Source organism: Vanacampus margaritifer, chromosome 7 (assembly GCF_051991255.1).
Source record: "Vanacampus margaritifer isolate UIUO_Vmar chromosome 7, RoL_Vmar_1.0, whole genome shotgun sequence".
Lineage (NCBI taxonomy): Eukaryota > Metazoa > Chordata > Actinopteri > Syngnathiformes > Syngnathidae > Vanacampus > Vanacampus margaritifer.
In genome coordinates this window covers 23,021,428-23,042,497 of record NC_135438.1, presented here as the reverse complement: position 1 = coordinate 23,042,497, position 21,070 = coordinate 23,021,428, and the positions used below count along the sequence as shown (strand labels likewise).

Here is a 21,070-nt window from a genome sequence, read left to right as displayed (position 1 = left end):
TAAATATTCGTCGCAAGATTGTTATCAGACCGCGCATAGATATGCTGGCATTTCGGGACAGTTATCTTTTTCAATGGTACCGTTTCACATCTACATAACCAACTCAATCTATCCCTTACATATGCAACATTTCTAGCCGTAGTCATGCGCTGACATTACAGCATATATTGTGTGTTGCACTCCACTTTTTTTCTTATAACTTTTGAATAATGTTTTTATATTTCATCTTGAGTCAAGTGCGCTTCTCCCCCGCAGGAATACACCTAAATGAAATGAATTAATGAGTTTAATTCAACAGGTTTCCCCTATAATATTATTGTGATTACAAAGAACTACATTTAAATGTACGCATTGACTCGAGCAGCAACGTTCTCCCACGCCGCCTTCCTCTATGGGGAGCTGCTGCGGTGTTGCACTTTTTTTCTAAAGACATGTTCAAAATCGCTATATGATCGCATTAATATTTTCAGTTGAGGGGTAAAAAAAAAACAAATAAACAACAACGCGGAAGCAGAGAGCGGCGCCGCACTATGCGCTTCCTCGTTACCATGGTGACTCGACAAATCGGGGCTCAATTGATGTGGTCTTTTTAGTAGAGATGTAACGATAACGGCGATATTGTGATATTGCAATAATTAAACTGCCACAATATATCATCGTCGTCATGTCATGATATTAAAAGCAGCACATCTTTTTAAAAAGTCAAGTTGATTTCCATTTAATTTTCACAAGGCATGTTTTGACCCTGCTATGTTTAAAATCCACGCCATTGGTCAGATGATGGGGCATGTAATATGCTTGTGAACCGAGTCAATATGTGGAGGAACTCAATGTGTGCGTGCATCAGCAAGTAAGTGCCTCAATATTAAGTGTTATTAGAGATTTCAGGTTGTTTATATGCATTGTTGTTATGTACAAAAGCACAATAATGTTGTTGTTTTTTTGTATGAGCTCATTTTTTTATAATATTGTGACAATTTTTTGTATTGTCAACCTTCCCACAATATCGTGATAATTATCCTATCGTGATTTTTGGATATGGTTACATCCCTACTTTTTAGTGTAGTGGCAACGCCAGGTGAAACTTCTGTGCGTTGATATAACTACCTCAAATTAGCTGTCCTGTAACCGAAAACGCTGGATATGTCAACTTGCTGTTCAGGGTTAGTCTCGGTGTTTGTTGAACATGCTTTGTGAAATGGACCCCTGATCAGATTATATTGTTTTTTTGTGTCTTTTGTTTTCTTAATTGATGACAAGCAGGTGAATAATGTGATGGTTTGAGTCACCATGCATGCAATGTAATCTATTGTCAGCATATAAAAAAGGGACATCAATGCTACAATGTATCCATAATTAGTGACCAAATGACAGTATATGTCAAGTAATGACAACATCAGCAATGTGGTTTCTAAAATGTTTTAATTAATGCTTTACAAAGTTTCATCAAATAAACAATAATATGGATGCAAAACTCGCTTTCAGATTGTTGATCACTTCAGTGTTTGAATATAGCTTGTCCTGTTGTGGACAAGACACACAAGATCTCTTTTCAGCCTCTGGCTGATTTTTGTGCATGCAAACATGACGTCAATTGCTACACATTCTATTGTTAAGAAATGTGGTTACAGTTCAGTACAGCAAAGTTAAAGACATACAGCTTAAATGCATCGTTTATTTAGTTAAAATACTTTCAGCGAATCAAAGCCAAGACCATTTGTTAGTTTTCTGAAAGACAGAGGCAGTTGGACAGATAAATGTGTTTGACTCGAGTTAACAAATAGTCTATGTGCAGTTCCGCCTTCAATACCAACATCATAATTAGGAGTCTTTGGAAAATTTCACTTCTTTTGGTCTGTGGTATTTCAAAAGCCATTGTTTTGATTCTCTCTCTCTTTCTGTCTTAACAACTGCTGTCTTAATGTCAGTTTATTGTGGTTGGTGAGACAACTTAAGATGCTTTAACAAAATAACAGCAGAAAAATTGTATTTGGTTTGATTAATGAGTCAAACAAACATAACAACCCCCCTCCTTTTTCTTCTCTCTTACTTTTCCCAACCAAGCTTTTTTTGTTTTTAATTATGAGTGTTAGGGCTTCATATTTTACTAGGACCTTTCATATTTCCTTGGTCTGAATTACAGGCAAACTTAATTAGTGTTGAGACATAAAATAGACACAGAGTGAGTCAAGCATCTTCTTTACATAAAGTTGAGAAATGTGTCAGTCTGTTTATGTTCTTTTGTATAGAAAAGGGGACTGCATTCACTTTTACTTTGAATGTAAATTTCACATTACTTTTCCATATTTATAGGTGAATTAAACCCCTGTGTTGTAATTTTAGTTATGTTGGCTTAGAAATCTGCATATGTGGAAAAAATAAAATAAGTTTCCTTTAGAAGTTAATAACTACAGTAGCTTCTTCTATTACTGCTCTATAGACAACCTTTATTCTTGGGCTTTTATCAACTTGCCATGACGTGGCCTTTAAAGCACTTTTCCCTATACTGTACTGTATCTTGAAAACTATTTCCACACTATTATAGAATCTAAAACAATTTAGTTATGTATGCGATGATGATTTACCACCAAGATCTTTTTCATAAAACTTAAGTCACTCTGCTTGTGTTCGTGTGTAGGACACGTTGGATCTGTATTTTCCAATAATGGCCAATGACGAGCATATTAAATAATTGCTCTTCCAAGTCCAAATCAAACATGGTCCAAAAAATACAGATTGTGTATGTGTTGGCACAAGCAATACATCCCACCACCCAAGTATTATATCAAACATTCTAAAGAAAGTGTGCATGTTAATACTGTACATCACATACAGCGCACATGTCAGAGTCATTTAGCAAATTAGCTGCAGCTGGAGAAATAAGATTATCCTATCAACACTTAGTAGATATTTTTTTAGCCAGTCCAATGTGCTAAAGACAGGCTGTTGGCAAAAAGATTTATAACAGGGAGAAAAATCAAATCTTTTCTCAGCGCTCACATGGCAACAATTTAGTCTTATGCTTTTTCAAACTGCTCTTACAGTTCACGTTTGCATAGCCATAAAAAGCAGATCATTTGGTTGCTTTTTTTTTCTTTTCTTTAGATCATTTGGTTGCTAATGGAAGAAGAGCCTGGCCTTTCTCATTTTGTACTAAGTGGATGAACTGTACAAGTATGCTATGGTTAGTTTTCAGATCTTTATCTATTTAATAGCAGAGAAAATGAATTTTTTCCCTTTTGTGCATTTTTTTTCCTGCCACCCGTTAAAGCATGTACAGTATCAAATGACTACAGGTCGTAACTTCACATCAGAGAACCAATACATGACAAATGCCCAAATGACTCACATACACACAAGAAACAAAAGAACAGCAACAAAAGACTCATTTCAATGTCAAACTCATTCCTTTTGTTGCACTAGCTCAAGTACCGCAGGCCTCAAATGAAGTGAGACTGTGGGGTATTTCCTTACGTAGATCTGCTCTTAAGCACCAGTTGAACTAAGCTGCTCCTGTACCCACATGGAATCCCTTGCTGTGCTGTTCAATCCCTCAGAGTAGCAGTCATTAACTGGTGGCAGTCCAGTTCTCCACGCAGCTCTAGCGGGCCAGGCAGTCTCATGCCCGTCTTCTGATCCACGCACCAGCACTTTCCTCGCTGACCATCACGGGCTGGATGGCACTGTGGGCAGAAATTAGGGTCATTCTTAACCTCCTTTATCACCGTGTCACATTAATGTACGCTGTAATGTAGTGTCTGATTGCTTTTTGGTTTCCATGTAGTCACTTAACAGAGCGCAACAGCCTAGCAAGCTGCTGTATTTTGTTTTATTACAACAATGATCATCAGTTTTCCACTATGCCTTTTTCTGTTATCATACACCAGTCACCATAATTTGGTCTGCTGCATTATTCAAAACACACACATTTGTTCAACTTGACTAAAAAAATTTGCTATCAACTCCATTGGTGTGGGTTGTAAGGCAAATAGTTTTTATATTAGGGGTGTCAGGCGATTACATTTTTTAATTGGAATTAATCGCATGACTTCAATAGTTAACTTACGATTAATCACACATTTTACATCGATTCTAAATGTGCAATAAAATATTTTGTTCTAAGTTTTCATACTCTTGTTATAAAAGTGTAAACAAATATTAAACTAATAGAAATATGGCAGCATCTGTTAGTCATTGATACAGACCCCCCGTTAAAAACGAGTGTGATATTGATTTGTGTTGAGGTCATTTTCTGCCACTAGATGACATAATTGCATTTGTAAGATGTTGGTGACAGCATTTTTCTTTTTATATTAAGAGCTATCTAATCTTTAACATCAAGTAACTTGTGAAATTCTGCGCATTTTTAAATTGTAAAATACAACTTGACTCCAGTCTCCACAAATATATGCATTATTATTCAATTTATTACTGCTAAATCTTGACATGGATGTGTCTGCTGCGTTGCGACTGGAATTCCCCCACTACAGGCTTTCCAAGTGAGGGGTGGTCATTAATTACGCGTAAAAAAAAAAAAATAGCGGCGTGAAAGGAACTTTAAATTAACTAAAAATTGACGCACTAATTTTGACACCCCTAATATATTTGTGAGCCCTAATCTATGGATCCATTGTGCTTCCTGCATCTATTAAGCCCCTTTTCTATTATACTGGTTCTACCCTGAAGCAGCCTTATTTCGCACTGTGAGGTCGCCTTTACATTACCTTTATTCGGTGCTGTGCGGTTACAATGGCACCGTTTGATGTTGTCACCAAATTTTTCTGCCTCGAAACAGGGGGCAGTATAATTACCCGAAAAATCGATGGAGTAATCGATAGAATAATCATCACTTATTTACAATGTATGAGAAGACGCTGCTCATAATGACATCTCACAATATGCAACACTTTATTTCTATAATTACTGAAAATCACAATGCCCCTTCACTTTTGAGCTATTTTTGGAACAGGCCAGTTGGCTACTCGTGGTTGTTGTGGTCTACCTGGCCCACGGTAACTCCTGGTGTACTGTATATACCAGGGTACACCAATTCCGGTCCTCGAGGTCCGACGTCCTGCAGGTGTAAGATGTTTCCGCCCACTAGCACACCTGATTCATACAATCAGCTCATCACCATTCCTGGTAACGATCCTGATCTTTAGTATCAGGTGTGTTGGTAGGTGCAAACATCTAAAACTGGACCGGAATTGGTGAACCCTGGTATATATACTGTAGTTTTGTCTCTGCGGTGGGTGGCTTACTTGCTGGCTTGAACCTTGAAATTGATTTTCATCTGTGTGAAAGCTTTTGTGCATTTGTTGGGCTGTTTGTTTGTCACATCATGACAGTGGCTGAGACTCCACTCATGAAATCTGTGGCATAAACCCAACCCACTCACTGCGAGTGTGCAGTGGAAACTTGCACAGTTCAGTTGATCCAACCCCAATCCCATCGCCAATTGATTGGCGACTGGTGTAATGGAAAAGCAACAGTAGCCAGGACAGGCCTATCTGGAACCTGTAAGCAGCTTTAGTCGAGTATTGAGCCTTCTTGACTGATAATACCAGATTTATATGTCTTAATGAATAACTGACTCTCAAAGTGTTAAATGTTATAACTGAAGCACTGGAGATTTTTTTCTATGCTTCTCACAGTACAACATAGATAAAACTTTTGACAATATTTTGGACTCCATATTTTCACAAGGTCTTTAAGGCCAGTTAACAACCTTGTAACTCGTTCATAAAATGTTCTTAGTTGTCCCTCCTGACATGTGCTTTACTTCCCTGTACTTTTCATCACAGTTTCTAACAATCAACAGATTTCTGTGAAATTCTGCAGACAGGGATACTTGAACCATGTTGCGCAATCAGTAGAAGTCGGTCTGGTGAGGACATGTGCCTTTCCAGAACTTTGCTTTGATTGCATACAAAGCTCAAAGCAATCTCATCTCCAGTCTTAAGTCTCTTGACGCTTGCTCGCTCACTCTATTGTCATGCTTATCTGAATTGTTACAGAATCTTGGCAAAACTAAAGAATAACAAAATTAAAATTAAAAAAAAAACGCCCAAAATGTCCAAAAGCTAATAGCATCCATTGTTGCAATGCAATGAGTCGTGAGCAGTTAAGTAGAATGCATTTTATATGCACTCTTGATTTCTGAAAGGAAAGTAGATCATTTTTGTGTGGGATTAGAAAAAAAGAGGCCTTGGTGATTTCAAAGGAGTGTCTACTTGGACATGTTTTTGTTGACTTTGTACTCAAAACATTCAATCTGCTGCAGGCCTGTTTTATATTCTGGCTCAGATACTGCTGATGTAGTTTGAAAGGAACTACTTGATGTATAAACATCAGCCTTTCATTTTCTGTTTGATTGATAACAGCCAAGAATTGCGTGCGTGATGTCACAGACCTGTTTGGTGTGGAAATCTCCATTCTTGTCACAGTTGGGAATGGGAATTGTGAAGAGATCATCATGAGTGCGGGAATTGGACGCCAATCTGTCCAGTGCTCTCTGGAGCTCAGCACGACATGGAGCCTGAGGGGAACACCATTGGCAGTTTATATTCAACTTGCGAATGTGTACAATACCATTGTGCTCATTCTCATCCAGTGTGTTTCCAGTTCCAGTGTAAGTCATGTTAACTTGTGAAAACAAAACTGGTGTAATATTTTACTATCTCATCTATTGTGTATGTATGAAATAATTTTGCAAAACATTTATAAATACATAGATTGTGATTTATATCCATTATTTTAATTTTGTTGGTGTTACAATAGGGGTGTTTGTTTATGGGGCAAATGCTTACATCCTTCTTTTTTTTGTAGTTTAAAGGCTAAGTTAACCTTAAACATTTATTGACAATGATATGTTATATGGAACATCCCTAGTCTAAACATGACATTCTAATCAATATTACATTTGTGGATTATGAGTAATGTGGCAAAAATCCATCTGTTTTGATCTTTCTTAGGCGGCGGCCATTTTGCCACTTGCTGTCGACTGACCAATCACAGCTCAGCTGTTTTCTGAAGCTGAGCAGTCATTTTCACTCGACAGCAGGTGACAAAATGGCCGCCTTCTGATATTTATAAAAAGAAAGCTGCTGGTTGGTGCTTAACTCATATTCCACTAATGCAATTTTAACCAGAATGCCATATTTATACTAGTGGTGCTACATTGAAGAACATATTATTGCCAATATTTTTTGGGGGGGGTTGACTTCCCCTTTAACAATCCTTGGCGACCTAAACACCCACCTGAAGTATCAACCCTCGGCGCATATGTACAGGGCAACTTCTTTTCCTGCGCTAAGCCATGATTGGTTGTTAGCAGAGCCCAGAGCAAGTGTGATGTCATGTTCAGTCAATATGCCACAAACGCAATATAAATCAGAATGCCGTTGTGTTGAAATAATCTGCTGAACAGCACTGACTGATATTTCTGCCCATGGGCATGCTAAATTACTATCAGCTCCTCTTGACAGGCTATTGCATCGAGTTAAGCTGTTTGTTAAAAGTCTTATCTTACCAGTGTGTTTACCTTTATTTATCCAATATTTGACAATTATATGACATAGTTACCCATTTGAATGTGAATAAAGAACTTAAATCCATTTAATTCATTTAGTATATAATGATGGTCTTGACCCGCCTCAACAAACTAGCGCTGAGCGAATGCACAACAATGATACTTTCAGCTTGCGCCCCAACAGGTTAGTAAGAACACCTTTAGTTTCCTGTCAGAATTAATCTTTTCTATGGGATACTATATAACAAAATACTCCCATAAATGTGGGCCATTGATTGCAAACAAGATTTGTTAATTGGTTACCCACAAAAAAAAAGTAGTTTTTAAATTAAATGTATTAAAGTACATTTAGCACAAATAAGTAGACACAGAGAAAAAGACTGACATTTTGTTAATTCCAGGCCTAGCCGACACGTTTCAATCCATAACAGTCATGGAGGTCATAGAAAATACTAGATGTAGTCGTTTTCGTTGTGGGATGCAATAATTTTTGATGCAATAATTTGTGAATTTGATTAAACTGAAGATTTTGTAACATTGGCTTTCTATTACAACCTTACTTTCTTGTTGTGAGTTAAGTGGTTTGGTAAATTGATCAAGTTTTGAGTGTACATGATTAAGTACACTACCTCACCAACATTGTACTTTTACTGTCATGCACTCCCTAGAAGTCACTCATGCGCCAAAGTTTGGGAAACACTGCTCCAGAGATGAACTACTGTGAGTGTCATTCTCCGAATGTGCTTTTGCTCACCAGCGCCGCCTTGGCTTCCTCCCTCGCTGTGTTGCTTCTCTGATTTGTTGATTTTGGTGGGTGTCGGGCCAGGGTCTTCTGTATGCAGCGTTTGTCTTGTGGACTGCATCGAATATTGCTGTTGTTTGGGTGCTCTGGGATGATTTCATCCTGCCGTTCCATCACTTAAGGCAACAAGAAACAAATCAATCTGTCAGACTTGGAGTATGTCAAAGTTAAGTTCCTCCTGTTTTAATACGTCTGGTGCTATGTTCACTGTTGGGTGCTTCATATTAACTGCAGCCATGCCATGATTTATTAGGCAGTTTAAATGACAGAACCCCTGTTGCGGCCTGTACCACATTCAACTGTGTGTGCCGAGTTCTGTGGCCCTTCAGGCAGCCAGCTGCTTCCTGAGGAAATGTCCCCTCCCTCTCCAGATGGATGTTGTTAAAGTGTATTTGCACTGTCATATTCTAAGTGGGCACTGCTGTGTATGCTTATGTGCATGTGCTCCTCACGTTCATTTCACCTGTGGCTTGTGAGACTTGGCAGTGTTTTGTTCTTCCAGCTTATTACCCGTGGCGTTTTATAGCCTGGCACTGGAATCAAAGCAGGCTAAACTGTAAAAGCTGTAGATCAGCGCTCTGCTTGCTACACAAGATCACTGCCAGGCATCCAATTAAACACTGTTGGCAAAGAGAAAGAAAGAGAGGGTGGTTCTGTTGCCTGCATGCTAACCCCTTGCATGGGGATTTTGCTTTGGATTTCTTTTTTTATGATTGGCTGGCACCCAGTTCATGGTGTACCCTGCCTACTGCCCCAAGACAGCTGGGATAGGCTCCAGCACCCCCGCGACCCTTGTGAGGGAAAGTCGTACAGATAATGGATGGATGCATATGTTGTCTTAGTTTTTGCAAGTTGTGTCAGTATTATAAGAGCATGGTGTTACAATGAATTTGCTTTTTCATGTAAAGAATACATTAGACATACAGTATATTAACACAAATGTTGCAGTAAGCCTCCCGTGTAAAGAATTATGATTTAGCAAACTGTCTATCTTGGCGTGTCTGGGGTAATTGTGCCGATTCTGTTTATTTTTTGTCTCGCTGCTTTTAATCTTTGCTCATCAGCACTTCCTATCGCAAGCGCCAGCATTGTTTCAGTTGTTTCCTACATCCAAAGTTGTAAATTCTTCTCTTTTGTCTGTTCATACTTCCGATTGCATGCAGCTTTACTGGATTTAAGGAGTGGGTTAAGAGTGAGATGTCTTGTTTGTTGCTTCAATTGCTGTTTTCTTGTGGCAAGTCAACACTACTTTGATTAGGATAATGAATGGGATCTTCTCTTTTTACTACTTTTAATACTCTTTAATGTATCATTATTCCAATAACATAATTACTACATTGTTATTTTCCCTAATTACTAGTGAAATTGCACCAATGTGGTTTATTCTGATGAAGATCAATGGAATATTTGTCTGACTGTGTACACCTTCTTTAAATAGAACAAAAAATCCAACATTTCCCATTGCAATTATTTTGCCTTTGTTCAGCTACGCACACTCTTAATATTCTTAGGTCCAACGTAACCCAAATTGAATGAAATAGCTAAACCAGCGCTGGGTCCAAAAGGAACCGAGCTAGGCTATTTACGCCCAGTAGGCCTACATGGGCTCAGAATTTGATCAACCACGTTAAGTCAGGATTTTGATCCAAGAAGGGGTCAACACTACCCATACTGACTAGTTAAAGTTACCAAGAATTTAGTTACCAGGTTATCAGTATAGCTGTGATAAAAATAAAAAATAAATCATACTCATTTTATGCTCAATGTTTTCTAATAAGAAGCAACTTTCCCCATCATGGGTCACTACAGCGAATCACTTGCATGATGTTTGACCCTAATGTTGGTGGGCCCTCCTCCCTGACCAGGACTTGAACCCTGATTCCTGTGTTCTAAGTTAGTGGTGTTACCAGTGAGCAATCCAACCACAACCAACATTTCTGAAGCATTAAGGAGCATGAGATTTACTTCAACTTCATTACAAAGGCGACCAGCTTCAGCTCTTCCGCCCACCTAAATCCAATCGTCAACCCAATCTGCTGAGCCCAAATAATTAACCTAAGGCTATAACCTATTTAGTTGAACAGTTGTACTGAATCTAAGGATGAAGGTCAAACCAGTACAAATATTTTCAGCACTTTGTTGTTTTTGTTCATTTTGGGCCTACTTGTGGAGTGATACACAACCACTAACTGCTGAGAACCCCTCAGTCCATTCCTCAGATTGACCTGAAAATTTCTGTGGTCTACAAATATATCCTTTGGGACACTAAGAATAAGTGTACAAAAAACATGATGTTTTTGATTTATTGTTAAAAATTAAACGCCAAGGCAAGGTCAATATGTGTTTTCTTTACTTTCCTTACATCTGACCGAATAACTATACTATTAGCTTAAAAACAAATGACCCAGGCTGGCTGTGGTAGCCTGAGTCAAAGGTCAGCTCTCTCAGAATATGTTACTCATCAACGCTCTTTGTGATGTCCACCTCAACTCCCTCAGAGCAAGTCAATAAAGCAACCAGACACCCTTAAAGCAAGACTCTGTGACGTACTGAAAGTCACATATTTCAGGAATTCTTGCTAATGCTTCGAACATTTCACTGCAGAAGGGTCTCAGCAAACGATTGATACTGATTCTGAGGGATTCATAGTCCGTATTTAACCCTATAAAGCCTGAACTATGAAATATATGAGGAAAAAATCAGATTCTTTGTAAATAGAGTATGTATTGGTCCTGTTGAACAAACCAAAACTTCTTTTTTTTTGAAAATCAACTTCCACTTATGACTTTTAATTTGTATCATATTTGATACATCAGGTCACAATGATTTAAATTTGTACATTTATAACTGTCAAAAAAATATAATAAAAAAAAGACATATCAAACATATTAGTATTTCCAAAAATCTGAAAGAACATTTCCCAATATTAATAAAGTAAGTATAGGTGTCTCTACTTTCTCAGCCATTAACTGGGTGATACTGCCCTCTAATGGATTATCTGTGCAATGTATGTGTCAGATCATATACGTCAGGGTTTTAATGGGAAAAAATATTGTACTCATGAAATAGAGGGCTCAAAATGTCTTGTATTTAATATATGTTTGGCTTTATAGGATTTTAAAGGAAAATGTGCCATATGCATTAACAAGATTTAGCTGCTAGCTTTCTGTTTGCTATTTAATTGTGTTGCATCACACATCCATGCATTTTCTATACCACTTATCCTATTCAGGGTCACAGAGAGCTATAGCCTATCACTGCTGACATCAGGAAAAAGGCAGACTACATGTCACAAGGCATGTATGGTATAATACAGGCAACCATTCACACTGACTGAATGATACTTGAGCCCACACAGTCTGCACAGAAGCCAGGATAGTGAACCGCTACACCATCATCGACCAGTTTAACACATCTTAATGTCACATTTTTATGTGTGTTTTATAGCTCTGAATGTCTTGAATTGATGTATTTCTAATAGGCACTAGACCTGCCACTGCCATGGTTGAAATGTAGTTTGCTTTGGATCACGAGCCTCGTTTTTTTCCACTGCACTTCTGTTTTTTCTGTTCCCTTCAGTGTGGTCCAACTTAATCTTGGTTTCATCTTCAAAGAACCTCATTCCAGAGCTGTAAGGATGTTTGAAGCCCACTGCATTTTTCAAAGGTGTTTCTTAATTTTTGTCTTCTCAATCAACTAGTTACTTTTGTAGGTCAAATCAAAGCTGAAAGGCTTCACTTCAGTTGTACTGTCAAGTTTGTCAAAAATACATTTTTGTGAAGGAAAAACAAGTGCAATAGATAGATATTACATCATTTCATATATAGGTTTACAGTCCACGTAAAGAAAAAACACTAATCAAGCCAAGAATATTTGGGCTAAAGAAAGAAAACAATAATTATATTTCTCATGGGCGGATAAGAGTAACTAATTACATGTTTCATGTGCACAGGTTATTTAGTAAAAACTGTGATTTTCTTTTCATTTGTTTTGTTTTTGGTTTCTTGTTAATTATCTGACAGAAAACGTCACCCAGACATTCTTCAAGGAAACGGGAACACCCTTTTCACAGTCATCATTAAATGTTGCCAAAGCAGCAAACCACTCTAAACATACAGTAGGCCTACCATCCAAAAGTATTGAAACAGCAAGGTCAATCCCTTTGTTTTTGTTGTATTCTAAAGACATTTGGGATTCAGATCAAAAGATGAATATTTTGTGGTATTTACATCTAGATGTGTTAAACAACTCAGGACAGAGCACCTTTAGTTTGAACCCACCCACTTTACATATGAGCAAAAATATTGGAACATGTGACTGATGGGATTTGTAGGTGCTCGGGTGTTGCCTTTTAGATTGATTGCTTGAACATTAGATTTTGGCTTTGGGCTTCACCTGTCAATGTTGCATTTGCTGTTAAGCATGAAGAACAGAGCGCTGCCAGAGAAAAGCAAACTATTTTACAGTAGAACTGAGAGAATTTTTTTTTAAATCGATCATACTGCACAAACATTGAACATGGCCAATACTGTACAATTTGTAATGTGCTTTAAAGAAAGAGACTACTGGCGTACTGAGCAAAATACATCAAAAAAGTCGACCAGGGGTATCAACAGCAGTTGATGACAGAAATACTGTGAGATCTATAATGAAACACTCAAAAACAACAGTGAGTGACATCACTGCTAACCTCCACAGGGCAGTGGTGAAGGTATTACAATCCACTGTTTAAAAAAGAGAAGAATTATACAGGCCATATCACAACATGTAAAACACTCATCAGCAAAAAGAATCCGAACGATTAGGCTTTGCAAAGAAGTACACAGATGAGCCAAAAAAGTTTTAGAACCAAGTTTTATGGTCTGATGAGACCAACATTAACCACTACTAACGTGATGGAAAGGCCAAAGTATGGAGAAAGTAAAAGAGCTGCTAATGATCCAACTGGAACTGGGTCACTAGTCCTTATTGATGACTTATGATGGTAGCAGGAGAATGAATTCTACAAAACCATTTTGTCTGGCAATTTACAGAAAAATGCATGCAAACTAATCAAAAGAAGCTTCTTTATGCAACAAGACAATGATCCAAAACACACTGCCAACACAACTAAGAGGAAAAAGTGAAAGATCTTTGACTGGCCAAGTCAATCACCGGACGTTAAGCACCAAGTAGCACATGTCCTTGGGGCTGTTCCAAAAACAGCTCACCAGTGATGGGGCATGGGGATTTTCAAGGAAATAAACAATGGGAAAACTTTATTGAAATAATGTGTTGCACATGTATTGGTATTTATCTTTCCCAATTATTGTGACAAATCAGGGGCATCACATAAATTACAAATTATTAATAATAACTAGGGCTGTCACTAACAAATCTTTTTTTTAATTGATTATCCTATCAATTAACTCCATTGATTACTCGGGTAACCACACTGTCCCCTGTTTTGTGGTCAGCTTAGCCAAGTTAGCCGATTTTTTATCCCAATCTCTAATAATAGAAATAATAATAATAATAATAATAATAATAAATTAGCTTGTTTGTTATTTCAGAAGTGTATATCAAATGGTTGCCCTTCGCACTAATTAGTAGCCAAGATATAGCTCTCAACTTCAAAGAGGTTGGTGACCCTTGCAATAGAACGTGTATTTTACCTCCCGAAGATGAAAGTGAAGGGAGAACCTCCAGAAACTTGAAAACAAGAACTTGAAGAGGCCACAGGAAAGGCCTGGAAAAGCATTTAAGTCGATGGGTTACAAGCTTGCAGGCTAGTTGCAGGTATTGCAAAAAAAGCCTTAAAAAGTGGATGACTTCAACCAAAAAGTAGTCTGTCCTGATTTTTATTTTTATTTTTACACATTTCGATGTAGCCTGAATAATAAGAAATTAAAGCTGGAATTCTGAACTTTTGTCTCATATAAGCTAATAACGTAATTCTTTTAAAAAGGACTGCAGCCTGGTCCAAGTCTATGAAGCAATTATCAAAACATTTTTCAGTAGAATCCCTGTAAAAGTGTGCTGTAAAAGAGCAATGGAAGCAGGGAGTTCTCTTAAGTTGCTAAAGCCAAAAGAGAATAGTAAATCAACAGAAATTTCCAAAAGGGAAAAACCTACTGCTTCATTGCCACATGCTGCTCTGACCACTTCCCAGTGTTCCAGCTGATGCCAAAACAGATTTCCAGGTGTAGGCCTATACTGTGTTTTGAGCCAGGAATCCACCAAGAGCAGGGCAGGCACGGTTTGTTTGATAGATTGTTGATTTATTCCACAAGAAACAATACACTACATCTGAAAAGAATTGAATAAGGCACATGCCGTCATTGTACAGGATTCTTTTGAACTTCAAATATTTTTTTTAATTCTTAAAATAAAAGGACTGGGCAAGGATCTCAGCAAGTAAAGATTCATGTAAAATGATTAATTAATCTTAGTAGCATCAGCAGATTTTTGGCTGTTCTGTACCATTAATGAAAAACAATTCAGTAGCCTTGTCGTCCAATATGCCACATGATATTTTTGAACACCGATTAACCAACTACAAATACAGAATAAAAAGTCTTACAGATGGATCATCATCTGAATAAACAGTTTCTTCTTAACAAATGTCTTTTGGATTAAAGCTTTTGTAAGATGAAAACAAACCATGTTTTGTGAACTGCAGACCAGTGTGCGTTTTGCCACATTAAGCCTCCTGTGGGATTCACACTTTCCTCTGGGTTCTGTAAGAAATCTAATTATTTATTAAGGAGAAAAACTACTTAATGTAATGTCATACCAGGAATATAATTACAAGTAAAGGACATTTGAAGTTGTTGTTCAGGTCAAGCTGAAGCGCTTTTTTTTTTCTTTTTTCTTTTTGCATTACTGATCTGTGCATACATATTAGGGATGATCCCTTTTTTTTTTATCAGACAGTACATCAGTACAAGTACTCAACTCTCAAATAACCGTTACCAAGTAACCGATACCATTAGTACTTTTGATACATAAAATTTCTATTAAACTAATGAGAGATCATTTTAAAGAAAAACTTTTCATTTATCTCTGAAAAAAAGGCATGAACACTAAATCTGCAATAAAGAAGTCCAAAATAACATAAACAACAAACGCTGAACAAAAGCGCAACTCCCTGAGTTTTAGTCTTTGTTTAAAACAATTGAAGTTAACTGTCAACTGTTAACTGTTAAGCATGACACTATGAAGTTGGAAAATAGGGCCAGGTGATACAGCTGAACATTTGATTTAAAATGTAAATATTTCATGATGATGAATTGATTAATAGATATTTTATTTAACTTATTCAAAATAAGAAAATATTAAATGGATTAATGATAAAATACAACCATTCCGAGAGGAAAAATAGACCTTATGGATGCACTGAATAGTTAAACAAAATTTAACAATAATAATCATAATCATAATAATTTTTTCAGTTGATGAAAGCAGGCAAATGTGCAAAATAAGTTTATGCATGAAATACTGTAATGCATAACGTCATCATACTGTACCACCCAAATTGAGCTAGCAAATAAAGATAAAGTACAATGTTAGAAGCAGAACAGTAGGAATGCACTCTAAGCATTCAAATAAATCTTACAAACATACATAAATAAACAGAAATTGCATCTTAATGGGCATATGGGAGGATGGACATGGATGGAATTCAAAAGAGAAAAAACACTCAGCCATGCAGATACTTAGTTAGCAGATATACATGTAGATTTGGGTAGCAACACACAAATAATGCACTCTAAGCATAAATATTAACCTCCTAAACAAACAGTCGATATATTTACAGAAATTGCATCTAAAAATGTCGCACACATTTATTAAATATATTAGATAGACCGTTGAATGTCAGCATGTGGAGTACATGTGTGATCAAACATTTTTATGGGCTATATAAAGCAAAACAGAAATGACTGCCTGCATCAATTAATGGGTGCAGTCGCGTGAGGCACGAAAGAGCCTATGATTCATCGCAGCCGCTCTTCAATTCTCCTCCATTTATTTAAACAGGAAATATGAAAAGATAAATAATGTTAAGCACGAGCCAGAGAACATAATTAAATGTGATCATTATTAGGTTCATATACGTATTAGTGCTGTCAAGCACAACTGCACAATTTTCCAGTACAATTTTTCTACTTATAAAGCTTATAAGTGATATTTACTTAAGTAAAATCTTGGAATGAATGCAAAATTATAAAAATAGAAAGTTAATTCAGATTCAAAGTCTGTTCTAATAGCTTAACTTTGTGATGGACGGCTCAATGGACGGCTTAACAACCGACATTAACCGACATTAACCCAGTGCAATAAGATATATGGTGCAATGTTGTGTGTGTGTAATATATGCAACCGTGCTGTACATACTCATGTGTATATATATATATATATATAGGAGTGTGTGTGTGTATATGGGTGTGTGCAGTCCTCATGTATGTACTTCTCTACACATGTACACTTCTGTGAAGACTTCTGGGAAGTCTTCTACTTATTGCTGCACTTCTTATTTATTTAATTTAAATTTTATCTCTTTCTATTCTGTTGTTTTCTCTTTACTGTAAACTGCAGATGGACGGAGTCCAGGAAAAAGTTCTCCACGGGGAAAATAAAAGTATATCGTATCGTAATGTGCATTTCATTTGTGTTGTAATGATTATCTTTTCCGTGCATTGTAAGCTTGGTGTAAACTAGCAGGGTTGGTGTCGGAACCCCTATGATCTCCTAGGCCAGAGATTGTCTGTCTTTCCGAAAGTTCAATGTTGGATTGTTTGTGGATTTCTTGGCTGCAGCACTACAAGGGGTCCCGGTGCACGAAAGGACAGCAAGTAGCAGACCACATTTACTCATGCATGAGAGACACAGCTGAACAAATGCACTGCAGCACTCCAAGTAAGCAAATACACAACACCAATGGCATGTATGAAATCCTCAATTAATATCAAGAGAACAAACACATTGAACAATACTATTTCTAAAACATGCTGTTTTTTAAAGAGAAATTAAAAGGCTGAATCTTCACACACTTACATTTATGATCTTGTGCTTTTTTTGTCTGCATACTTTTAAGCATTTTATCCCTTACATCTGTATCCATTTGTATTATTGTTTTGTTTTTCCAAAAAAGGAAAAATTTCTGCGTCGTACCGGTGAAGACTTGACAGGAATGTGGGCCCAGATGCCAACACACACATACACAATGACTTATTCTGAGTATTAGAATAGACAGGCTTTCATAGAAGTCACTAAATCACTAAACCTGACTTGAACCTTGTCATAGGATAGAAGACGGTTCTTGGGAGTTGGTTACAATGGAAATGTGGTGGAAATAATAAATACATGTTTTGCAGACAAATATGCTCCTTCGACCCTGGCCACTCATCATTTTCTTCAGTCAGCTGTTGAGACCTGCTCCTATCACAGATTCTTTCACAGTGAATTCTCTTGGATTTTTTAAACCCTCTTCTATTTTTATCCAGTGTGTTCGCTGTTGCTAAGCGTGAAGCTGTGCCCGACACGTATTCAGGAGATTCGCCCCCTTGTTTAATAACGCAAGTAAATCAGCTTTATATCTATCATTCTTGTGCAGTGGATCTGAGTTGCTGCCCAGAAGAACTGATTTGCATGGTTTTAGGCACATCTCCCCCACTTTGTTATGATCCCAAGGGTAATAAGAAGCATCGAGCAGAACAGAACTGTGAGTTCAAATTTCAGTGTATCAAAAAAGAGACTTTTGAACTGAGCAGCGGAACCTTTGGCCTTTAACAATAAGTTCCATCCCCTTTATATACAATTTGCAGTCAAGTCGTCGTTGTAGAAACTCAGAATCTGGTCAGCGCAAGGACAGTCTCCTCTTTTTTTTATCATGCGCTAAACAGCTTTCCTCGTCTTTCTGATTCCATTTAGTCACGCTATGTGCTGGCCTAACCTATGCTGGCCCTGCACGGAGAGCAGAAGGCTCTCATTTCAGCTCTGGCAGAATGAGTGCTGATGAGCTCATCCTCCTGCAGGAGCTGGACGTGGTGGGCGATGCATTCGAAGGCTTGTTAGGGCTTGGGGTGGGGGTGAGGGGCAGTGGAAACAGATGCTGCACTGGAGATGAGTGTCCTGGGAGTTTTATAATGACTGATCCAAGTCTTTGTTGTTCTGGCTGGAGACAAAAGCGTGTGCATTTACCAGTTTATTCAAGCAACACGGGACCAGTATGCGGCGAGTTGGGATCAAATCAAAGAACCATGTCCGTTATGCTTAATAACAATTGCAGCACAAAGAAAATCATGTAAATCAACACCACTCAATTTGTTTCCAATAGAAGATACTATTACATTATTAGGGAGAAGTTAAAGTCCATTGAACTGGAAAGGGATCTGCAGATAAGACATCCTACAGTGTAGACGTAAAAACAGATCTAAATGTGTGCAGGCGGACAACAACAAAGAGGAGAATACGAACTCTGTCTGGAGGTGTGTGATCCAGACGTCAGGGAGAGACGCAAATATAAACCGTTTGCAGCGCTGGGATGAGGAATGAAAAAGCACCAAGTGAATTACTGATTGCAGCGCGCTCTATTAGCCCCAGACTGGCCACACTCCATTACAGTCTTTTGATACGGCAGCTTTTATTGCCTCCTCGCAGTACATACACACACCACACACACAGGCGTAGACTCTCACATTCCCACAACCACCACAATGTTTTTCACTGCCTGCACAATCTCACATCTGACCACCTCATACACCTTGTAATATCACTTAAATACATGCATATTTTGACAAATATAACTTGAGGGTCAAAAGGTCACACGGACCGCACGCTCGAGCAGCAGATGTCTCCAGCATGAGCTCCTCGTGCGTACACGCCTACGCCAGCTATCACCACAGCACTCTGCTTTGGATCCTGCTGCAGGGCCCCTTTCGCAGCAAGTGGCTGCAAGACAACAGGGGACCTGTGTGCATACCCCCAACTGGCCATGCATAAGGAGCTGCTGTGTGGGCAGGAGCTAAGATCAGTTCTCAGACAACACTTCTCAAAGCACTCACAGGTAACCTCAATATCCAGCACAAAGCAACACCCCGCATTCGTTGTTAGTGACTGACTTGAAGCTCACCTGAGTTTTCCTCCACCTCCCTCTCATCGGTGCACACCCCCTGGCCATGCATGAGCGAGTGCAGCGGTCTCTCGATACCCTGTGGCGGGTAGCAGTGCAGGCCGGTTCCACATCGTGGCGAGTAGACGCCACAGTGTGCCCCCTTGGGCAGGGCGCATGTGGGGCAGCAGCCACAGCCAGGTTCGCGAACCGTCTCCTCACAGTTTTCCGGCAGTTGACAGCTGGCTAGCCTCTCCTCAGAACATACCGGGCAGCGTATGGCCTGGTCGGACAAGCACAGTGCCACTAGCATCAAAGTGGCAAAAGCCCACAGGCCCCAGTAGGATGGCGCCAGCGCCACAGCACCCTCACGCACCATGGCAGTCCTATGAACTGGTCACCTTACGTTCCTGAGCTTTAGGTCACTTTTCTAATTCCAAACAACAGATTGGAGCTGAACGAGGGGACAGGAGTTGAGAGAAACTCTTTGTCAAGGATGGTCTTTGATATTTTCAGCTAGGGACACAATGCCTTGTCTGTGATGCTTCTCTGTCCCACTGATTCAATGGAACGGCATTGGAATAGAAGCTTGCTCTTGATCTGCTCAGCTGGCGGATGCAGTGATGATAAAAACTAGCTTTTGTTGTGTTCAAATAAATATCCACCGGCGTCTTCTTCAAGTCCAGAGCACGTTCTGCTGAAGCCAAAAATGAGGTCTACAAGTGTCAAGATGCAAAATCATCAAAAGGCAATGTTTTGAATAACAACTGCCGTCTCTCCTCTTGCTGGTGTGCAGTGCAAAATACTGGCGTCTGAGAATGGCTCAACTTGAGTGGCTCTCTTTGGACTTTATACTGGTCTATGGACACGCCTCTTTTTACAGTGAGAGAGAAGCTGAAAGGCTCAGCAGAGAAAAGCCAGACTAAAGCTCTCTCTCTCTGTCTCCTACCCACAAACACAATCTTACTCGCTCTCCCTTGTTCTTTTCTCAACCTTGACAGCACAAAGAAGGAAATGGCAGAATTCTGCCCCGCTGGTTTGCAAATGCAACTCACAAAATGTTTGGGACGCAGAACAAACAAGTTGAACAGACCCCTAATCTACCTGTGAGACCATAACAAGAGCAAACGTGTGTGCTCATGTTTGGTTGAAAGAATGTGCAAAAGCCCAGTTTGCCATGCCCCAGACCACATGCTCTAATTTGTGCTCTCTCGCTATGTTCTGAAGTGGCCAGCAATGAAAGGGAAAATGGACAGTCTTGTCTAACCCCTCCTAACACTGCCCTGCCCCACTGGCCCCCAGCTTCCAACCACCCACCTCCCCCCACCACACCCAATGGAGTGCAGAGAGATTTACGGAAACACTGACTAACAGCCTATTAAGTGGCTTCTCTGATGTTTTTCTGCACATTCATTTGTGTTGCTTGTTTGTCCTTTAACCGTCCGTCCCTTCAAGGTTTTGATCACCATTTTATTAATCTGCATCATCCCCCCGTTCCATCGCCTCCTTTTTACCATGGAAACCTTGCATGTATTGTACTGCCTTTGTGAGTATGCTTTTTTTTCCTTCAGGCGGGTGGCTGGTTGCCACGGTGGCCCATGGGCGGCCGCCAAGCCTTACAACTCAGGTGGGTGCTTCAATGTGC

At 38.9% G+C, this 21,070-nt stretch overlaps 1 protein-coding gene across 1 annotated transcript; it reads right to left on the bottom strand.

Annotated features, from left to right (window-relative positions):
- Positions 1-1,403: 1,403 nt before the first annotated feature.
- Positions 1,404-20,229, bottom strand: LOC144055836 (insulin-like growth factor-binding protein 4). The gene is made up of 4 exons (XM_077572168.1): positions 19,447-20,229; positions 8,286-8,449; positions 6,413-6,538; positions 1,404-3,683 (listed from the first exon to the last, which is right to left on the bottom strand). Exons 1-4 carry the CDS (start codon positions 19,802-19,804, stop codon positions 3,546-3,548), a joined length of 786 nt encoding a protein of 261 aa, XP_077428294.1. The 5' UTR covers positions 19,805-20,229; the 3' UTR covers positions 1,404-3,545.
- Positions 20,230-21,070: the final 841 nt, after the last annotated feature.